Here is an 18,512-nt window from a genome sequence, read left to right as displayed (position 1 = left end):
AAGGCTGTCTCAGACTCCACTGTGGTCTCCTCAGTCTGTTCTGGACACATGAACAGATGGTCCACAAGATGGATCATGTCAGCCACACTCCAACTTCTACAGTGTCTTTTCACTGTTTACGATTAAATCTTTCACTTGGGAGGTAGAGGCAGGAGGATCAGGAATTGAAGGTCGTCTTTGGCTATATCACAAGTTCAAGGCCATCCTGGACTACAGAATATCTACCTTAAAAAAAAAAAAAAAAAACCTGAAACAAGCAAACACTAGAGTAAGTCACATTCTCCTGATCACTGGGTCCTGAAAGATTTTTGGGTTGTTCCAAATTATGCAGTAAGTGGCAGAATCACACTCTAAATTCAAGTCTGTCCCAAACCCATTGACTTTCCACTCAGGATGGTGTCTGGTGACACACAGCCATGACCAGTGGGGTTTGGGCCACTCCTCACTGACTCAGAGTTTAATGTGCCTACTGCTTCTTCCCCAGGGTCTGTGACTCTAAGCTGTCCCAGCTTTCTCCCTGGAACACCCGTTGTTGTTGTTGTTCCTTAAGAACTCATGGTACCCTCCCCCGCTTTGCCCAATATTCAGGTTTGCCAGGATGACCCACCGTCTTCTAGTCTTGCCCCTCGCTCTCCCGGAGTTCCTCCGCTGTGACCTTACTAGAACACACTTGACGTTAGCGTCTCTAGGCAGACTCTCTCCCGGGTGGCCCTTAAGTACTCAGGATCAGCACGTCTAGAACAAAATTCCTCCCACCTGACCCCACCACACCTGGCCAGCTTACTCCTTCCCCTGCATCAGTGTCCACTAAGTGACAGGGCCAGTCCTAAATTCCCTCCCTCTGCAGGCAGCTGTAGCCTACATCTAATAAGGCTTAGTTTGGATCAAGATCTCAAACCATTGGCCATATGCCAAGTTCACCCTTCAAATATTCTATTTTTCTCCATAGTATATACTTTATCAGAACCAGCTGTCAGCATTCAAAAGTCAGGCCCATGCCTGCAATCCAAATACCTGAGTGGAAGCAGGAATAAGCAGGGGTTCAAAGTCATCCTTGGCTACACAGAGCTTGAGGCCAGCTTGGATTATATTAGACCTTGTCTTAAAGAACCAGAAAGGGTGGACTGGAGAGATGGCTCAGCAGTTAAGAGCACTGGCTGCTCTCCTAGAGGACCCTGGTTCAATTCCCAGCACCTACATGGTGGCTCATGACTGTCTATGACTCCAGTTCCAGGGAATCTGTCACCCTAACAGACATACATGCATGCGAAATACCAATGCATATAAAATAAAAATAAATAATTCTTTTAAAAAAATAAAAGAAGAATCAGAACCAGAAAAGGGGCTGGGATACAACTCAGTGGTAGAGCACTTGCCTAGAATGCACAGGTGCTGGGTTTGATCCCCTCCCCCCAAAAGTCCTGTAGATTCTTGTATCTATAATGTATAAGGGGTTCGTTACATACCAGCTAGCAGGTCAAGATCCTGGGAATCACTGAGCAGAAATCAAATCTCTTGAAGTTTTCCTTCCCCTGGTCAAATCTCTGAACATGTTTACACAGGGAAATATGGGAGACATGGCTCAAAACTGGCCTTTCAAGTCCTCTCCGTTCATCACTCAGTCTGCACACAGCTAAAAAGTTTAACATCCCTGGGAGATCAACCTGAGATACTGGCTAGACTCTCTAGGGGGTGGGGAAAGCATGTGTTGTTTTATATTTTTTATTATATTTTATTTTGCTACTTAAAAATTTTATCTTTAGCCGGGTGGTGGTGGCACATGCCTTTAATCCCAGCACTTGGGAGGCAGAGGCAGGTGGATCTTTGTGAGTTCAAGGCCAGCCTGGTCTACAGAGTGAGATCCAGGAAAGGCGCAAAGCTACACAGAGAAACCCTGTCTCAAAAAACCAAAAACCAAACCAAAACCAAAACCAAACCAAAACCAAACAAACAAACAAAAAAAAGAGTTTGAGGATTTAGCTCAGTGGTAGAGGCCCTGGTTCAATCCTCAGCTGGGGGGCGGGGATTTTTATCTTTATCTTTTTATTATCAAATTTTTAAAATTTATTTTACATTCCAACCACAATTTCCCCTCTGTCCTCTCCTCCCGTTCACTCACCTCACCTCCTTTCTACCCCCCATCCATTCCTCTGAAAGGGGCAGGCCTCCCATGGGAGTCAACAAAGCATGGCATATCCAGTTGAAGCAGGACTAAGCTCCTCCCCACTGCATCAAGGCTGAGCAAGGCATCCTACCATAGAGAATAGGTTCCAAAACGCCTGCTCATGTGCCAGGGACAGGTCCTGGTCCCCCTGCTAGAGTTCCCCACAAACAGACCAAGCTACACAACTGTCATCCACATGCAGAGGACCTAGGTTGGTCCCATGCAGGCTCCCTAGTTGTTAGTCTAGAGTCCATGGGCTGCCACGAGCTTGGGTCACCTCTCTTGTGGGTTTCCCCATCATGATCTTGACCCCCCCCCTTGCTTATATAATCCTTCCTCCCTCTCTTCAACTGGACTCTTGAAGCTTGGCCCACTGCTTGGCTGTGGATCTCTGCATCTGCTTCCATCACTTACAGATGAAGGTTCTATGATGACAATTAGGGTAATCACCAGTCTGATTACAGGGGAAGGTCAGTTCAGGCACCCTCTTGACTATTGCTAGTAGTCTAAGCTGGGGTCATCCTTGTGGATTCCTGGGATTTTCCCTGGCACCAGGTTTCTCCCTAACACCATAATGGCCCCCTTTGTCAAGATCTTTCTTTTGTTGCTCTCCCTCTCTGTCCCTCCCCCAACTCTACCATCCCCATCCCTCATGTTCCCAATCCCCCATCCCCTCTTCTCTACTGTCCCCCAACCAGTTTATCCAGGAGATGGAATCTATTTCCCCTTCCCAGGGTGATCCATGCATCCCTCTTAGGGTCCTCCTTGTTACCTAGCTTCTCTGGAGTTGTGGGTTGTTGTCTGGTTATCCTTTGCTTTACATCTAATATCCACTCATGAGTGGCTACATGCCATGTTTTGTCTTTTGGATCTGGATTACCTCACTCAGGATGATTTTTTTCCTAGTTCTATAGATTTGCCTGCATATTTCATGATGTCATTGTTTTTCTCTGCTGAGAAGTACTCCATTGTGTATATGTACCACATTTTCTTTATCCATTCTTCTGTTGAGGGGCATCTAGCTTGTTTCCAGGTTCTGCTATTACAAACATGCTGCTAAGAACATAGTTGAGCAAGTGTCCTTGTGGTATGATGTTTTATAATTTTTAAATTTAGAATAAAAATCCACAGAAAAAGGTCTCTGGATAGAAATGACTCAAGGACATGAGGAGAGAAACGAATCTAGAAGGTTCTAGGACAGGTTTTACGCCTGCTGTTCTCTTCCCTCCCTAGACAGGTATGCCAGCTCTGAGGCCTTTCGGCTCTGCCCCTGCCTTGTCCTTGTCCTCTAGCTACCTTCTTAAAGGTGCATGCCTGGAGCACAGGGAGCTTGCTTTCCCAAAAGGCAGCTGCCTCTAAGGCTTCAGCACTTCTCCTTTTCCACTTGAACACCTCAGCTCTGGTAACTTCTTCACCCAAACACCATATCACATAAACAGTGTCGTTAATAGTTTTTCCATCAGCCTACATCTCCGAAGCAGTAATCACTTATGCACAAATGTATTTCACTTGGAGGTTCTAACACTTCTTAGCATCTTCCTGTATATTTTGAGTGTTTTCTATTCACTTGTGACCTTTAGCACTCTAGTAAGTGCGTCAGAAGGAGCAGAGCCCAATATGGTTGATGCAACACTTCATGTCCAATTCAACATGGCTGGTCTGCCTAACCCTACCTCAGAGCGTGAACTGCTTTCTACTGATCAGAGTTTCCCACGAAATAGGGCAAATCTATCTCTCACAGGCTGTTTTCATCTGTTCTTGGGAGCAGCTGGGAGAAGCCTTTCCTCTCTCCAGACAGGACAGAAGAGGAAACCGGCTTGAACAGAAAAGATTTAGGTCAGATACGAAGAACCCTTTCGGTTTTTTAAGATCTCAACAGAAAGAGATTGTGAAGTCTTCCTTTAAGGACCTAGAAAAAGGATGACACTCATCTCGGTAGGCAGCTTTAGCTACTGCCCTGGTGTGGCATTCAGTTTGGCAAGCCCTCTGAGCTGCAGCTCTGGAGATAGAGTCAGAGTCCACACCTGGACAGTGAAGTCACTGTCCTCGTGAAGGTGATAGCAACCTTTTGTTGAACACAAAGCACTCTATATCATCTCATCCCCATCCAAGAAGAGCCTTCCGTGGTGGTGTTATTCTCCTTGTTTCAGATCTAAGGAAGTAGACACAGTAGTTTAAACCATTTGTGAGGGCTCACAGCTGATGATGGCAGAGCTGGGCCTGAAGCTCCGCTCTGCTCAGAGCCCAGAGATTGCTCTCCTTCCTGCATTTCTTACTGTGCAATCTTTTAGGGAGACACCACGTGTCTTGAGAGTGTCAGTGAGACTGCTGTGGATGGGGAGCCCTGGGTCTGTGGAGAATATTCACCAATACAGTTTATATGCTCAAAGTCAGAACAAGAAGTCGGTAGCTAACCTGAGCTCACTACCTCAGTAAGCGTCGGCTGCGCTTTTCTCTGTGGTTAAATTGTCTTAGAGAGGATTGCTGTTGCTGTGATAAAGTCCATGACCAAAGCAACCTGAGGAGGAAAGGATTATTTCATCTTAATACTCTCAGGTCACACTTCATCAGTAAGGGAAGTCAAGGCAGGGGCTAATGCAGAGGCTGTGGAGGGACTCTGCTTCTGGCTCACTCTGTGCTTTCTCATGTACCCCAGGGACACCTGCTCAAGTTTGACGCCTCCTACAGTGAGCTGGACCCTCCCTCATGTATCATCCATCAAGGAAATGGCCCCAGGCTTGCCCATATGCCAGTCTAGGGTGGAGTTACTCAGTGAGGCTCCTCTTCCTCAGTGATCGTAGCTTGTGTCGCACTAGCATAAAACTAGCCAGCACAGAAGTTAAAGAGATATGTAAACAGTTGATTGTAGGATTCGGAGGGCATCCAAGTACAAAGCTTTGGCACACAGCATTAGTAGTGCTTAGACATGTGCTAACATGCAGACACCCTTTTCAGGATTCCAGACCTGTCATTCACCGGGTGACAGTACAGACACCATTTCCCAGGTGTTCGGCACCATAACAGTAGGAGCCGGTGAGTCGCAGATTTTTCATGGAGACTTTAAGCTACACCTGGCTCATGGCTTTTAGGAGATTTCTTCAGTCTTGTGAATAGTTTTCTTATTTTTGGAAATATTTCCACTTATTGAGGAAATTAAATTGGAATCAGCTATGGAAAACTGAATAATATACAGAATTTATTTTATTTATTCTTGATTCTCTTGTTTTGCAATATGTTACTGTATTGACTTGCCATGTCTGTGTGGAGACACAAATGTAACAGCATATAGTGGTTTAATTCCATGCAGTAATAGTTGGATGCATGAAACGTGTTAAAGAATAAATAGATGAGAAAAGTCTAGGGTGGCTTGATTAATTAAGCCAAATATACCTCTACCCAATTAATTGAAAGGAAAGTACTTTTGAAACACTTTGTGCTGAGAAGAAAATACACTACTCACCATCATTGTCTTGTTTTTAAAATGTTCACAGTGGCCCTGGATGGAATTTGGAGCATTAAAAGGAATCTCCCGGTGGGAGGCATGATACCAGGACAGCAGAGCAGAAACAGTTCACTCCCACAAGCCAAGTACTATTCAAGGCATGGAGGGCTGAGAAGTAAGACCCCTGTTCCCTTGACTCCCACAGGTGCCCTGAGGGGACAGCTCAGCTTGCAAACAAATGGCACACCATGAGGACCCTCAGCTCAAAGCCAGCCTCCCTGCCTTGCTTCTGTCAGGTCACATTTGACTTATCTGCTTTGTAACCTGGGACTCACGCAGTTCAGCTAAGAAGCACACCTCTACATACACCAGAGAAGTTCATGTCTAGACTCACACACCTGACTCTTTTCTTTACTTCTTATGCACAAGAGTTTCTTGTAAGCAGCAGCCAGGCTCTAAGGGAGGCATCTTGGGCATCCCTTCCTTCTAAAGGTGATGAAGGGAGGTGAGGGAATGAGGGAGGCCTGGGCAAGTCTCCTGCCCAGGCAAAATTTCGCCTTAGCTTCTCCTTACTCTAGGCGCATGCGTCACCTGCACAGTGTACTCTTCAGAAGACATAAGCTTAGAGAGGAGCATTTCCTACTCCTTACTGTCACAGTGTCCATTCGTCACAACATCTGCAGCAGAATATGGAAAGGAGACGGGTCTTGACATGGGAGCAATGTGCAGACAGTGTAGGGACATTAGCTGGTCCATGAGTCTTGAGTCCTGAACATCAGTCTACAACTGGGAGGTGACCCTGGGTGGAAAAATAGCAGCACACAGAAGCCAAGCACGGGTGTCCTTTCTTTTCTTTTCCTTTCCTTTCTTTCTTTTTAAAGATTATTTTAGGATCTCTCTCTTTACAACTTGCAGTTAGTGAAATGGTTCATTTGAACAAAAAAGAAAAGCACATGTGTTCATTTTATTTTTCTATCGAGAATTTAATGGGGCAGAGACTAGATGGCTCAGTGGATAAGAGCCTGCTACTCAAGTATGCAAAGTTCAGATTTCTATGTAGGATTACAGGACCTATGCAGAGCCAAATAAAATAGCATGCCATCTGTAATCCCAGTATGCATGATTCAAGATGGTAGACAGAGGAATCCTGGAAGCCTTACAGGTCAGCTGGCCTGATGTATATATGAAGTAGGGAACAAAAGATCAAACAAGGTGGAAAACAAAGACCTGTACGTAGGGTGTCCTTTGACCTCTCATATGCACATCTACGTACGTGTGTGTGTGCGCGCACACACACACACACACACACACACACACACTCACACACACACCACACCACACACTCACATGTGCACACACATGCACATCATACACACATATAAGCACACACACAACCTCCACCAACTTCAACAGAGAATATAACAGGGCAGAGGAGAGTAAATTGTGGGTTGATGTTCATCCTAAGCAATTCCTAACAACTTTTAACTAATTGTTCTTTCCCAGTTAGGCAGATAAAAAAGTGCCAGACATGGAAACAACCTGTTTGCCTTTCCTGCCTCACCTGCTCATGGGCCCTTCCCCTTTAGGATAAGCACATAACTTACTAACATAATCACTAACATAAAACTGGACTTTGAACTGCCTCTTTCTCTCTTCAGGAAAGCAACTGTAAGTACATTTCAGAGGTCCACATTCAGCACCAGAAACCTTACACCCAACCAAAAACTCAACGCCTTTGAGAGCAGCCCGATTCTCATAGAGTTTAGGGACAGACTGAGACCATTAGAACATGTTCTGAGGCTTCCACATGAAATGCCACTTTTCTCTGGTAAGTGATACTAAGGCAGACTTAGGAAGAACTGGCGTGGTCTTAGTTCAAGTGACCTCCTGATGGGGCATAGTGGCACACACCTGTAACCACTCCCCCACCCCCCTATCCCCCCCACCCCCCACCCCCCGCACTTGGAGGTGGAGGCAGGAGAATCAGCTTTGGCTGCCCAATGAATTGAGGCCAGCCTGGGCTTCATGGGACCCTGCCTCAAAATACAAAACAAAAACAAACAGGAAAGTCAAATGACCAATTTCCATGGAAGAAGAACAAAAGAATTTGTTTGAACTTAGGAATTACATTTGTGCTGACTCCTTTCCCATGGATCCCGGTCCTATATAAAACTGGAGGCAAAGAGGCAGCCTTTGTGTATTGTAAATTGATTTCTACCACTTGACCATTGGCCCATGGGTTAGGAAGAGTCTCTCTATACAAACCCAGCATCCAAAAGCCCTTCCTCTATAACTGACCTGGTTGTTATCTTCATGTAGACAATTGAGAGCTGACTACCCCTGAGCAGTGTTCTGTGAAAACCAGGAGACTTCTAACTGTACAAAGTGCGCCTTGTTACTGAATCAGGATGATTCCCAAGGAGACTGAGAGCTCATTTAGCCCAGCCTCTTCTCCTAGTAAAATCTCTTACATATGGGAAGAGACATTTTTGCCCGACTAACATCCATTCCTCTTCACATTATCTTTGAAGGAACTACTTTCTACCCATTTCAATTTCATGAAATTTAGATGGGGTCCTTTCTAGCTCTTCCATCTTGAGAAGGTTTTAAGGAGTCCACATCCCCCTGGTCATTGCTGTATGAACGTACATTTGGTCTGGGCTACATCAAACTTAGTGACCTGAGTTTGAATTCTAATTAACACATGCCTATCATTTTCCACTGAAAGCTTGTGGGGTGTCTTAAGGTCACAGTAAGCCGTTCCCACAGTCACTTTCTCATAGGGAACGACAGATGCTGACAGATAATTTCAGCAACACACTAAGGGCCCCCACTCATCCATTTGTCCATTCAGTGGGTGGTCACTGAGGTGATGACAGCTGCTAGGGGATTGGTTTGGTGCTGTGGATGGAGTTATGACTGAAGCAGTCACCATGCCCTCCCCCATGGAACAGCACACACGTGGGCACAGGCACGGGGTAATTTACACTGGACAGGTATACGTGGGCATCTAGAAAGTCTTCTCAGTAAGCATCTTCCCAGAGTACCACTTAGGTACCTTCTCTAACACCCTTCCTTATCCTCACAGCCATTGCCAGTTCAGGCCTTCTCTTATTCACATTTGAATTCCAGCAGTAGTTTCTGTTGGATAAAGAGACAGAAGAATGGCGGTGGTTGGCCTGGAAAGGCAGCAGACACGTAATTCTCTTCAGAAGACGCTGTTCATTAGGAGAAATGACTTCCAGGCCACAAGCAGGCATCAAGGTGGCAGGAAGGGCATTAGACAGAAGCAGTGCAGGATATGGGGATATATGTGATGGCATCATACAAGGAGAGAAAGGTTTCCGTTTAAAACCTGGAGAGTAGCCCATGGTGGTGGCGCTCACCTTTAATCCTGGCACTCAGGAGGCAGAGGCAGGGGAATCTCTGTGAGTTCAAGACCAGCCTGGTCTACAGAGCCAGGACAGCCAGGCTATGCACTGAAACCTCATCTCAAAAAAAAAAAAAAAAAAAATGCAAACAGAAAGTCTAGAGAAGAGCTTCATTGAGAGAGGGGAGGGAAGGGACACTGTCAGGAGAGGATGATAGAGGCAGCCAGAGGAGCCTCTATGGAAAGCAACAAAATAAATATCAGACTTTTATGAGTTTGGGGATGGGGGAGTACTACTGGAAAGCTTCACCTGGAGACATGGTTTTATTCAATATAGCATATGTGAACAAGAGCACGGAAGAGCAAGAGACTGAATTGAAAGCTGTCAAGTCATATTGCAGACTACTTCTCAATCCTCTTCCAGAAGCTGCACGAGGCGTGGCCTGACTCTTCCGGCTGTGGGATCTGGTCTAAAGGGGCAGATGCATGTTCTCACAGCATTCTTGTTGAACCCTCCCTTCTCCTCTGCTGTGTGTCACTCAACTCATCCTATGCTGATGACATAATGATTTTCTGGAAATATAAAAAAGAAGATCTAAAGGGAAAAGCTTGTTGTATTTCCTTAACCAACACACCTGTTCACCAGAGCCTACGTGTGTGATCAGGCCAGTTTATCAGGAACTCCTATGTCTGTATACTTACCCCCACATATGACGAAAAATTCACTTTCAAATTTGAATCTCATGTCACTTTCTTGCCTCCAGGTTGGACACACAGCTGCACAAACATCTCAGCTCTTTTCCCCTCACATTAACTGTTCCTAATTATTCCAGTGGGCCTCTTCCCTCATCTCAGTGATCCCTTCCCTCCCAACTGTCCGTGGCAAAAAGAAGAATCAACACACCCCTTTGCTACCACGTGTCTTTACAGCTCTCGTGTTAAATGCCCAAAGCAAGCCAGGGCTAGTGGTTCATGCCTGCAATCCCGGGATCTAGGAAGGGAAGGCAGGAAAATCACAAATACAAAGGCTGGCGTCTAGCTCCATGGTCAGCTCAAGGACAGCCTGCGCTATAAGAGGCCCCGACTCAAACAAAAATAGTGGGAAATTACTGAAACTTCTATTTTCAAATAAAAATTCTTGAACTGCATTTTTTATTTCATTTTTTTTTATTAAAACATTGCCCTAGAAACACTATAAAGTGGGAAGAGAAAACTACTAGACAGGTGAGTCTAAACTGTAGGCGTTCCCACTGCGTTGCTGAGTGTTGGCACAAGAGCCACCAGAAGACACTTCTAGAAGCTTCTACATTCCATTCCTTTTTTTTGGGGGGGGAGTTGGTTTTTTGAGACAGGGTTTCTCTGTGTAGCTTTGCGCCTTTCCTGGAACTCGCTTTGTAGACCAGGCTGGCCTCGAACTCACAGAGATCTGCCTGCCTCTGCCTCCAGAGTGCTGGGATTAAAGGCATGTGCCACTAACGCCCAGCCTACTTTCCATTCTTGATTTCCCAGGACCCATGTGGTGGAAGGAGAGACTCCATTGCTGCCTTGTCCTCTGATCTCCCTGCGCATGCGATGGTATTCAAGCATCCCTTGCCCTGCACACACACAAAATAAATGAATGAAGAAGAGTTGGGGATTTAGCTCAGTGGCAGAGCGCTTGCCTAGCAAGCACAAGGCCCTGGGTTCAGTCCTCCGGTCCAGGAAAAAAAAAAAAAAAACAAGAAAAATAAATGAATGAAAATGTAATAAACATTTAAAAATTAAAACAAATCAATGAAACTGCACCCAAATGGCAAATCTGGGTGTATTTCCTGTACTGATGAGAAGGGCTGTGCTGCCAACAGGTTCTCCTGAACTTATATGGATACCACACTTAGGCTGGAGCTGTGAGCAGCACAGCGGGATCTACTAAAACTTTTCTCAAAATTGCCTTCTTGCCTTAAGGCAGCTCCCCACCCCCACTTTCAGAATTCCACCTAATAAAGGCTGAGTAACGTAATTAGAGAGGGTCTAGCCCAGAAAGTCACAGGGGCTAAGCTCCCCAAGTGACTGCAGATGTGGATGCCTGGTTGTGATAGCCTGGATACATGTGACAGATTGACACAGCCTTCACTGGGGCACAAGAACATTCATCTGATTCATCATCTTAGAGTCCCAAGTATTCTGCCTTACCTTCCTGGGAGTAGAAATTGTTTCTTAAGTGCTTAAAAATAGTGATCCTCATTCACTCAGCTAAGAGTAGAATGTTCTCGAAACACAGGGCCTCGGCGGTTATTCAGTTTATTCATCCTCAGCTCTGCAGTAAAAGGAATGCTGTTGGGCAGCCATCGTGTGTGGCAGGGTAACCCAGTGTGTATCCGAGACTCATGATAGAAGTTACGTAACTCAAGGATTATATAAAAGGCACTCAGCCACACTCACATTAGTAGGCATCAAATTTCTTGTGAAAATCTGAAAACATCTCAATTTAGAATTAGTTAAATTGGGGATATATCCATGTGAAAGTGTGTTCCACACACCTGTTTGTGACTTGTCTGTTTATATTTAAAAGTTCTTATGTGTCCCCTCCCCGGGCAGTGGTAGCACACACTTTTAATCCCAGCACTCTCTGTGAGTTCGAGGCCAGCCTGGTCTACAGAGCAAGATCTAGGACAGGCATCAAAACTACACAGAGAAACCCTGTCTCGAAAAACAAAACAAACAAACAAACAAACAAATAAACAGAAAAGATCTTACGTGTCATCCTTACATTTGAATACTCATGTTCAGAAATCTAACTGTTGGGGGGATGCTGAAGAGATGGATGGCTCACTGCTTAAGAGTGCTCGTTGCTCTTACAGAGTATCATATGGTGGCTCACAATCATGGGGATCCGATGCTCTCTTCTGACCTCCACCAGGCATGCATATAGTACACACACAGGTAAAACATCCGTACACATAAAATAAAACAAATCTTAAAAAAAAAAAAAAAGAATCAGACTGTAAATATATGGGGTGGAGAAACCGAAGCAAACTTAGATTATTGCCTTACTGGATAAAGTCACATGTATGATCCGTTTCAGTGAAATAAACTCCTACAAATCCTTTTTCTTTTTTCTTTTTTGCTGGGGAATCAAGAAAAGAATTTATTTCCCTAACTCAGATTCTAACACTTTTGCCTTCTGTCCTGTGATGGACCCACTAGCACCTTTTGGAATGTTCTTGGGACCTGTCACACTGCCCTCCCTGGCTGGTGTCTGACTCCACTACTGGCCTATTTCGCAGGCCCACAGGTCTGGACTACATTTCAGCTGATCTAGGGCTTGAGTCCACCCCCCTCCTTCCCTCCCTCCCCCATACCCCCACCCCTCGCTCGGGGCGTCACTGGCCCGGCACAGGGCAATACGGAAGGAAGCTGATTCTGCTCTGAGTTCTGCAGTGGAATCGCATCCCTCCCCCTACCACCACACCACCCACTTGAGACTTCTGGGGAGCTCTCGAGTCCACTACTCTGAAAGGCGAGGACTCAGACCACCTAGGCGCGGGGACAGCGGACGCGCACCGAGAGACCGCGACTCCGGGTTAGGCTCCATCGGGGAGCAGCAGTCCAGGAGCCCAGGAGTCCCGGCTGCACCGCAGAACCAGCGCAGGCGCAGCAGGAAACGCCCCGAGCCAGGCCCCGCAGGTCTAGGGGCGAAGTGTCTGGGAGGGACAGGGTGGCGCCAGGCCAGGCTGTCGGCCCCGCTCACCTCTCCCTGGACCTGGGCGGAGCACAGCACCGCCCGCGGGCCTGCGGATGCCTCGCCCGCCCCCTCCATGGCCCCGGCCGGCTGCGAGCGGCAGTATGAGAGCCGGTGCCGCCCCTCGCGGTCCGTGGACGCGTGGCGAGCCGAGGCGGCCTCTCCTGGGCTCTGCATGGGGACGCCGGGAGTCAGGCGACGCGCACCGCGCGGAGGCTGGGGATTACCCCGGAGCTCCTCTGCGATGGCTGCAGCAGGGCTGCTGTGCACTGCGTTGACCGCCTGCATCTGCTGGAGACAGCTGCCGCCGATGCCCTGGGCGTCCCCAGTCCCGCCGCGCCCGGTGGGCGTGCTGCTCTGGTGGGAACCCTTTAGGGGGCGCGGCGGCCACTCCAGGCCTCCCCCTGATTGCAGCCTGCGCTTCAACATCAGCGGCTGCCGCTTGCTCACCGACCGCGCGGCCTACGGGGAGGCTCAGGCAGTGCTTTTCCACCACCGTGACCTGGTGAAGGGACCCCCCGACTGGCCCCCGCCCTGGGGCGCTCAAGTGCGCACGGACGAGGCTCTAGAGCTACGCGTGTTCGACGACCAGGAGGGAGCGGCGATGCTAGCAAGGGAAGCCCTGGAGACCACAGGCTCTAGACCCCCGGGTCAGCGCTGGGTGTGGATGAACTTCGAATCGCCCTCACACTCCCCTGGGCTGCGGGGCTTAGCTAAGAACCTTTTCAATTGGACGCTGTCCTACCGTGCCGACTCGGATATCTTCGTGCCCTATGGCTTCCTCTACCCCAGGAACCACCCAGCTGACCAGCCGCCAGGCCTGGGTCCTCCGCTGGCCCGCAAGCGGGGTCTGGTGGCCTGGGTTGTGAGCCACTGGGATGAGCGCCAGGCCCGGGTCCGTTACTACCACCAGCTGAGCCGGCACGTGTCTGTGCATGTGTTTGGTCAGGCGGGACCCGGGCAACCAGTGCCTGCCAGCGGGCTGCTGCACACTGTGGCCCGCTACAAGTTTTACCTGGCCTTCGAGAACTCACAGCACGTGGATTACATTACCGAGAAGCTGTGGCGGAATGCCTTCCTGGCCGGGGCCGTGCCAGTGGTGCTAGGTCCTGACCGGGCCAACTATGAGCGCTTCGTGCCTCGTGGCTCCTTCATCCATGTGGATGACTTCCCCAGTGCTGCCTCACTGGCTGCCTACCTGCTCTTTCTTGACCGAAACCTGGCTGTCTATCGCCGCTACTTCCACTGGCGTCGGAGCTATGCGGTGCACATTACCTCTTTCTGGGATGAGCCATGGTGCCGGGCATGCCAAGCTGTGCAGACCTCTGGGGACCAGCCCAAGAGCATCCACAACCTGGCAGGCTGGTTTGAGCGTTGAGGCCACTGTCCTGTGAACTGACTGCCTCTCCTTGGCTGAGTTTTGTAAATACCCAATTTTGCTTGATGGGAAAAAGATGAATTACCAATTAATATTATTTAGCACAAGGATGGGATGGGAAAATTCTCAGGTCCTTGTGACTTTTTACGGAGAGCTGAGCTGGTTCTCTGTTATGGGGCAGTGGTGTCTGGGCGAGGAAAGAGACCCTTCCTTACCTACCACGCATGTGAAGAAGTGGCCTTTCCTTCTGGTCACGGGCCTTAATGGGGGTCCATGTGGCCTCTAAATCTTAGATGTATTTGTTCTCTGCCCCTTGGTTGCTTGGACCAATGAGGAGCAGACTACTGTTTCTGAAAGCAGGTGGGTGTGAGATAGTGGGTTTTTCTTTGATGGTTGGATTCCTAAAACCCTCTGATCGTGGAAAAGAAAAGCCATTGATTTCCTTCACCAGCTACGTGTGTCCCAGCCTGTGAGTAGAACAAGAAGCAAGATTATCCTTAGTGGAAAATCAAGATGAAGATATGGGGCCACCTCACCTCTCACTAGAAACTTATTCCTGAAAAGCTGCATTTAAGCGACACCTCAAATTCAGGGCCCTAAGGGAGTGCAGTATTTAATGGAAATAAATGGCAAGTCCCTTTACAATGTGAATGATCATCTAATTGTTTCTGCTGTCTGTCTATTTTCCTGTAACCTGAATTAAGAAAACATTGAAAATACAGATATGAAAAAGCACACATAATCTTCTGGTCCTTTTCCTAACCAGTGTTTACAAAGGAAGAGATATAAACGACGTTGTGCCCACGTTATTCCACAAGTCTCCTGGGCCTGAGATTTAAACTGGAGTGTTAGTTCTTCGGCAGTGTTGGCACTGCTGTGCAGAGAGGACAGTAAAAGAGACTTTGATCGACTATGGGTTTGTGCAAGAGGAAAACAAAGCTACTTTTGTGGTGTCTGTATATGGTGGTTTTGTTTCTGTCCTTTGTTGTTGTTGTTAATGGAACTGAACTAATGCCTTCAAATTAATTGTCCGTTCTTTGTTAAGTGCTAAAATCAGCAGGTTCCCCTCTGAATCTGCATCTCAGTACACTGGTTTTGGTGCCTTTGAGCCTGTGCTGTGGGACCAGTCTTGAAAATACTCTCATTGACTTTCCAGGTTCAACAGACGTCAGGGTGTGCCTGCTCCTGCCAAACACTGAGCTTAAGTTCCCAGGAAAGCACACAAAGGTGTAAGGAAGTGCCTCCTCCTGGGGCTTCTGCAATCTACCACTGCCACAATGAATAGGGATTTTAGTAAAAAAAAAAAAAAAAATCACCGTTCATAAATCAGAAGGCCTCATGCTATGCTATTATGCTAGGACCGCCAGTCACTGTTATGGGCAGGGTCCAAGATTAATATCTTATCCAGAGTTCTGCCCCTGTTCGGTTAGGACTGTTGTCTGAGTCTTAGATCAGGTTCATGTCCATGAGCTTTTGTTACTTTTAAGCTTGCAAAGCTCACTTAGGCCCAGGTGCTTCTCTTCTCTCCCTTCCATAAAGGGGGTTATTAAAAGCTGTGAATAACATTTCCTCCTCCAAGTGTTACAGTGTGGGCAGAACTGCAATTAAAGAACACCAGCCACCCAGCAAAGCATAACAAATGTTCCGGGTTTTCTTTGTTTGGGGTTTTCAAGACAGGGTTTCTCTGTGTAGTCCTGGAACTCTTTGTAGACCAGACTGCCCTTGAACTCAGAGATCCACCAACCTCTGCCTCTGGAGGGCTAGGATTAAAGGTGTCCATCACCACATCCAGCTTAAAAATTCTGTTTTTAGAATGAGTATCGATGAAATACTGCCAGGGGTCTCAGTATTGTCGAGGATCTACACTGGGCAGTGGGAGCCAGTTTAGGGTTTGGTGATCTGGTCAGCTTTGCCTTCCAGCTGGGGGAACACTGGGCCAAGGAATGACCCTGAGCGTAGAGTCCATCTTTTTGTGGAGTATGGAGGAGATCGACTGTAGCAAGGAAGTGATGATGCCTCCCATGTATCGGGCAGCGGTTAAATATATATGTATCTGTAAGCATATTTCCTTCTTTCTTTGCAGTGATTTTAGGATGCCCTCATATGCATATTACATTTCTTGAAATTAAACATCAAGATCTATTACAGAACCAATCTGAAAAAAGGAAGGCTAGTCACACCATATTGTGTATTTCAAGTAAATTGTTAAAGCTGAGCCGTATCCTACTAAGCTTGTATTTTCAGACCAGGACGTGCCTATGTTGTTGTTTTCCTGAAAAAATTGCTTTGGTAAAACTTTATAACTAAATTGTTATAGATTGTTTCACCTATACCTTTTGCATTAAATTCATGTAAAACTAGCCTGTGTTTATGGAATGCTTATTATGAAGAAGAGTGCTTCCAGATGTGTTATGTATTTCAAATGTATCTTCTGGGATTGTCATGGCTTTATTTTAAGGCGTAAGCTTTCCTTTCACATTGGTCCCAAATGAAACATTTTTACCCCTGGATGACCCTCATTCCATGAGGGAATCTGGAAGGATATTCTCAGAAGCCAGAAGAACTTGCTGGCAGTGTTTAGATTCTTTTGTATTCCCAAGCCCTTCCCTGACAGTTAGAGGAAGACAGTTAGGGTGCCAGGGTGACTTCAGGAAAGAGCTTGCAGTTGGGAGCCAGAACCTGAGACTGTAGCTTGGCCACCGACTGCTTCTGTGGCCTAAATCAGGCAAGTTATTTAAGTTCTTGAGTTGTAGCTTCCTTTGTACCTCGTGAATGCCCCTAGGAAACCATCCTGAAGAGTGATGTGTGCCCAGGCAAAGCTGTAAAGAGCTAGGCCACTGCGGAAGCAAATCTTTGAAGCTCTAGGCCAGAGCTTAGCAGACATTTTCTGAGTAGGCCAGAGTGAGTATATGAGGGGTTGGGGATTTAGCTCAGTGGTAGAGCACTTGCCTAGCAAGTGCAAGGCCCTGGGTTCGATCCTCAGCTCAAAAAAACAAAAAAAACAAAAAACAACAACAACAACAAAAAACCAAACAAACAAACAAAAAAAACCCAAACCAAACCAAACAACAACAACAACAAAAAACCAGAGTGAGTGTTTGAAGCTTTGCAGGCTGGACAATGTATGGCCGTACTTACCTCTGCTGTGGGAGTGGAGGAGCAGGATACAGAACCCAGCAGGGACACTAGATGCTAGCTTTAGACCTCAGGTCAGAGTTCGCCAGCTCAGTTTTGGGTTGTTTGTAGGTGATGCAAGACATTTTGGAAACTTAGCTGTTTTTAAAAAGTATACCTTGATGGGCACCCCTTGAAAGGGATTTAATAATTAGGGTTTAAGAATTCTGGAGGTGGATATTACTGGGTTCCTAGACCAGCTGTGCAACATTCCCTAGCTGTCTGATCTTGGGCAAATTGTTGAGCTTTTCTGTGTTTTGGTTGTCTGTGTCTAAATGAAGGTACTCATGTATGGATGGGGGTGAGATAAGACCCTCATCATAGTCCTGGCCCTAAGGGTGTGCCTAGAGACTATATGCTGAAATTACCTCCAGTCCCTCCCGCAGAGGAAGAGCAGACCCTCTAAAGGCTTGCTTGAGGTGACAGCACTGTGCTGTGTGTGTCACACCCCTTGAGCCCCTGTCACTTGAACTGCAAAACAAGGGGCTGGACGAAAGCTCTTGGGACCTTCTGGTTCCACTTAGGTCTCAGTCTGCTAATTGGCTCCCTGGAGTTTAGAGAGTTAATTCCCTCTGGTGGGTTCCCATCCAGGATCAGGAAACTGGCTGCAAACCCGGGGTGAGGTGGGGAGGAGGGGAGAATGTGGGATTTAACTTCAGTTAGTGTGTGTGTGTGTGTGTGTGTGTGTGTGTGTGTGTGTGTGTGAGAGAGAGAGAGAGAGAGAGAGAGAGAGAGACAGACAGACAGACAGACAGACAGACAGGCAAACTTCCCAGTCAGCCAGGAGAGAAGCCAACTTCTTGGTGATCAGTTTGGTGAGTAAGGGCATGGTATACATTTCAGGTCATTCTTGCCTGCTTTTAGGAACTTTCATGCTATGTGGTCTCTTTAAAAAATCCAGTCTTTTTTCTTTCTCTCTTTTTGTTTTCTTTTTTAGGGTTTTAGAGACAGGGTTTCTCTGTGTAGCCCTGGTTGTCGTAGAACTCTCTGTAGACCAGGCTGGTCTTGAACTCACAGAGATCTACCTTCCTCTGCCTCTCAAGTCCTGGGATGAAAGGCATGCATCACCACTGCCCAGCTCAACAAATCCCATCTTTGGTAGGGTGCAGTCTGAGTTCACTGGGGCTGCACTGGTTTGCCTGTGTGGTAGGTGGTAGATTATCACTTCAAGCCCTTTCTCACTTTATGGTGACCAGTTTACATGGCACACCTTGGCTTCCAAATGGGCTTGCTTCCCCACATGCGCCTATGTTCTCAACAGTG

The 18,512-nt window shown here is 47.1% G+C and overlaps 2 protein-coding genes across 2 annotated transcripts in view; both read left to right on the top strand.

Annotated features, from left to right (window-relative positions):
* C7H11orf97 (chromosome 7 C11orf97 homolog) overlaps positions 1-12,277 on the top strand; it is a 24,442-nt gene extending 12,165 nt beyond the window's left edge. Inside the window, exons 3-4 of the mRNA XM_036192369.1 lie at positions 5,656-5,781; positions 12,243-12,277. Of these exons, the coding sequence (XP_036048262.1) occupies positions 5,656-5,781; positions 12,243-12,277 (161 nt within the window). The remainder of the gene's footprint in view (positions 1-5,655; positions 5,782-12,242) is intronic.
* Positions 12,278-12,375: 98 nt separating this feature from the next.
* Positions 12,376-15,769, top strand: Fut4 (fucosyltransferase 4). Its single transcript, XM_036193321.1, has one exon. The coding sequence runs from the start codon at positions 12,774-12,776 to the stop codon at positions 14,073-14,075; it is 1,302 nt and encodes a 433-aa protein (XP_036049214.1). The 5' UTR covers positions 12,376-12,773; the 3' UTR covers positions 14,076-15,769.
* Positions 15,770-18,512: the final 2,743 nt, after the last annotated feature.

The sequence above is a fragment of the Onychomys torridus genome, chromosome 7, assembly GCF_903995425.1.
Source record: "Onychomys torridus chromosome 7, mOncTor1.1, whole genome shotgun sequence".
NCBI classification, from domain to species: domain Eukaryota; kingdom Metazoa; phylum Chordata; class Mammalia; order Rodentia; family Cricetidae; genus Onychomys; species Onychomys torridus.
This window is presented reverse-complemented; position numbering and strand designations above follow the sequence as displayed.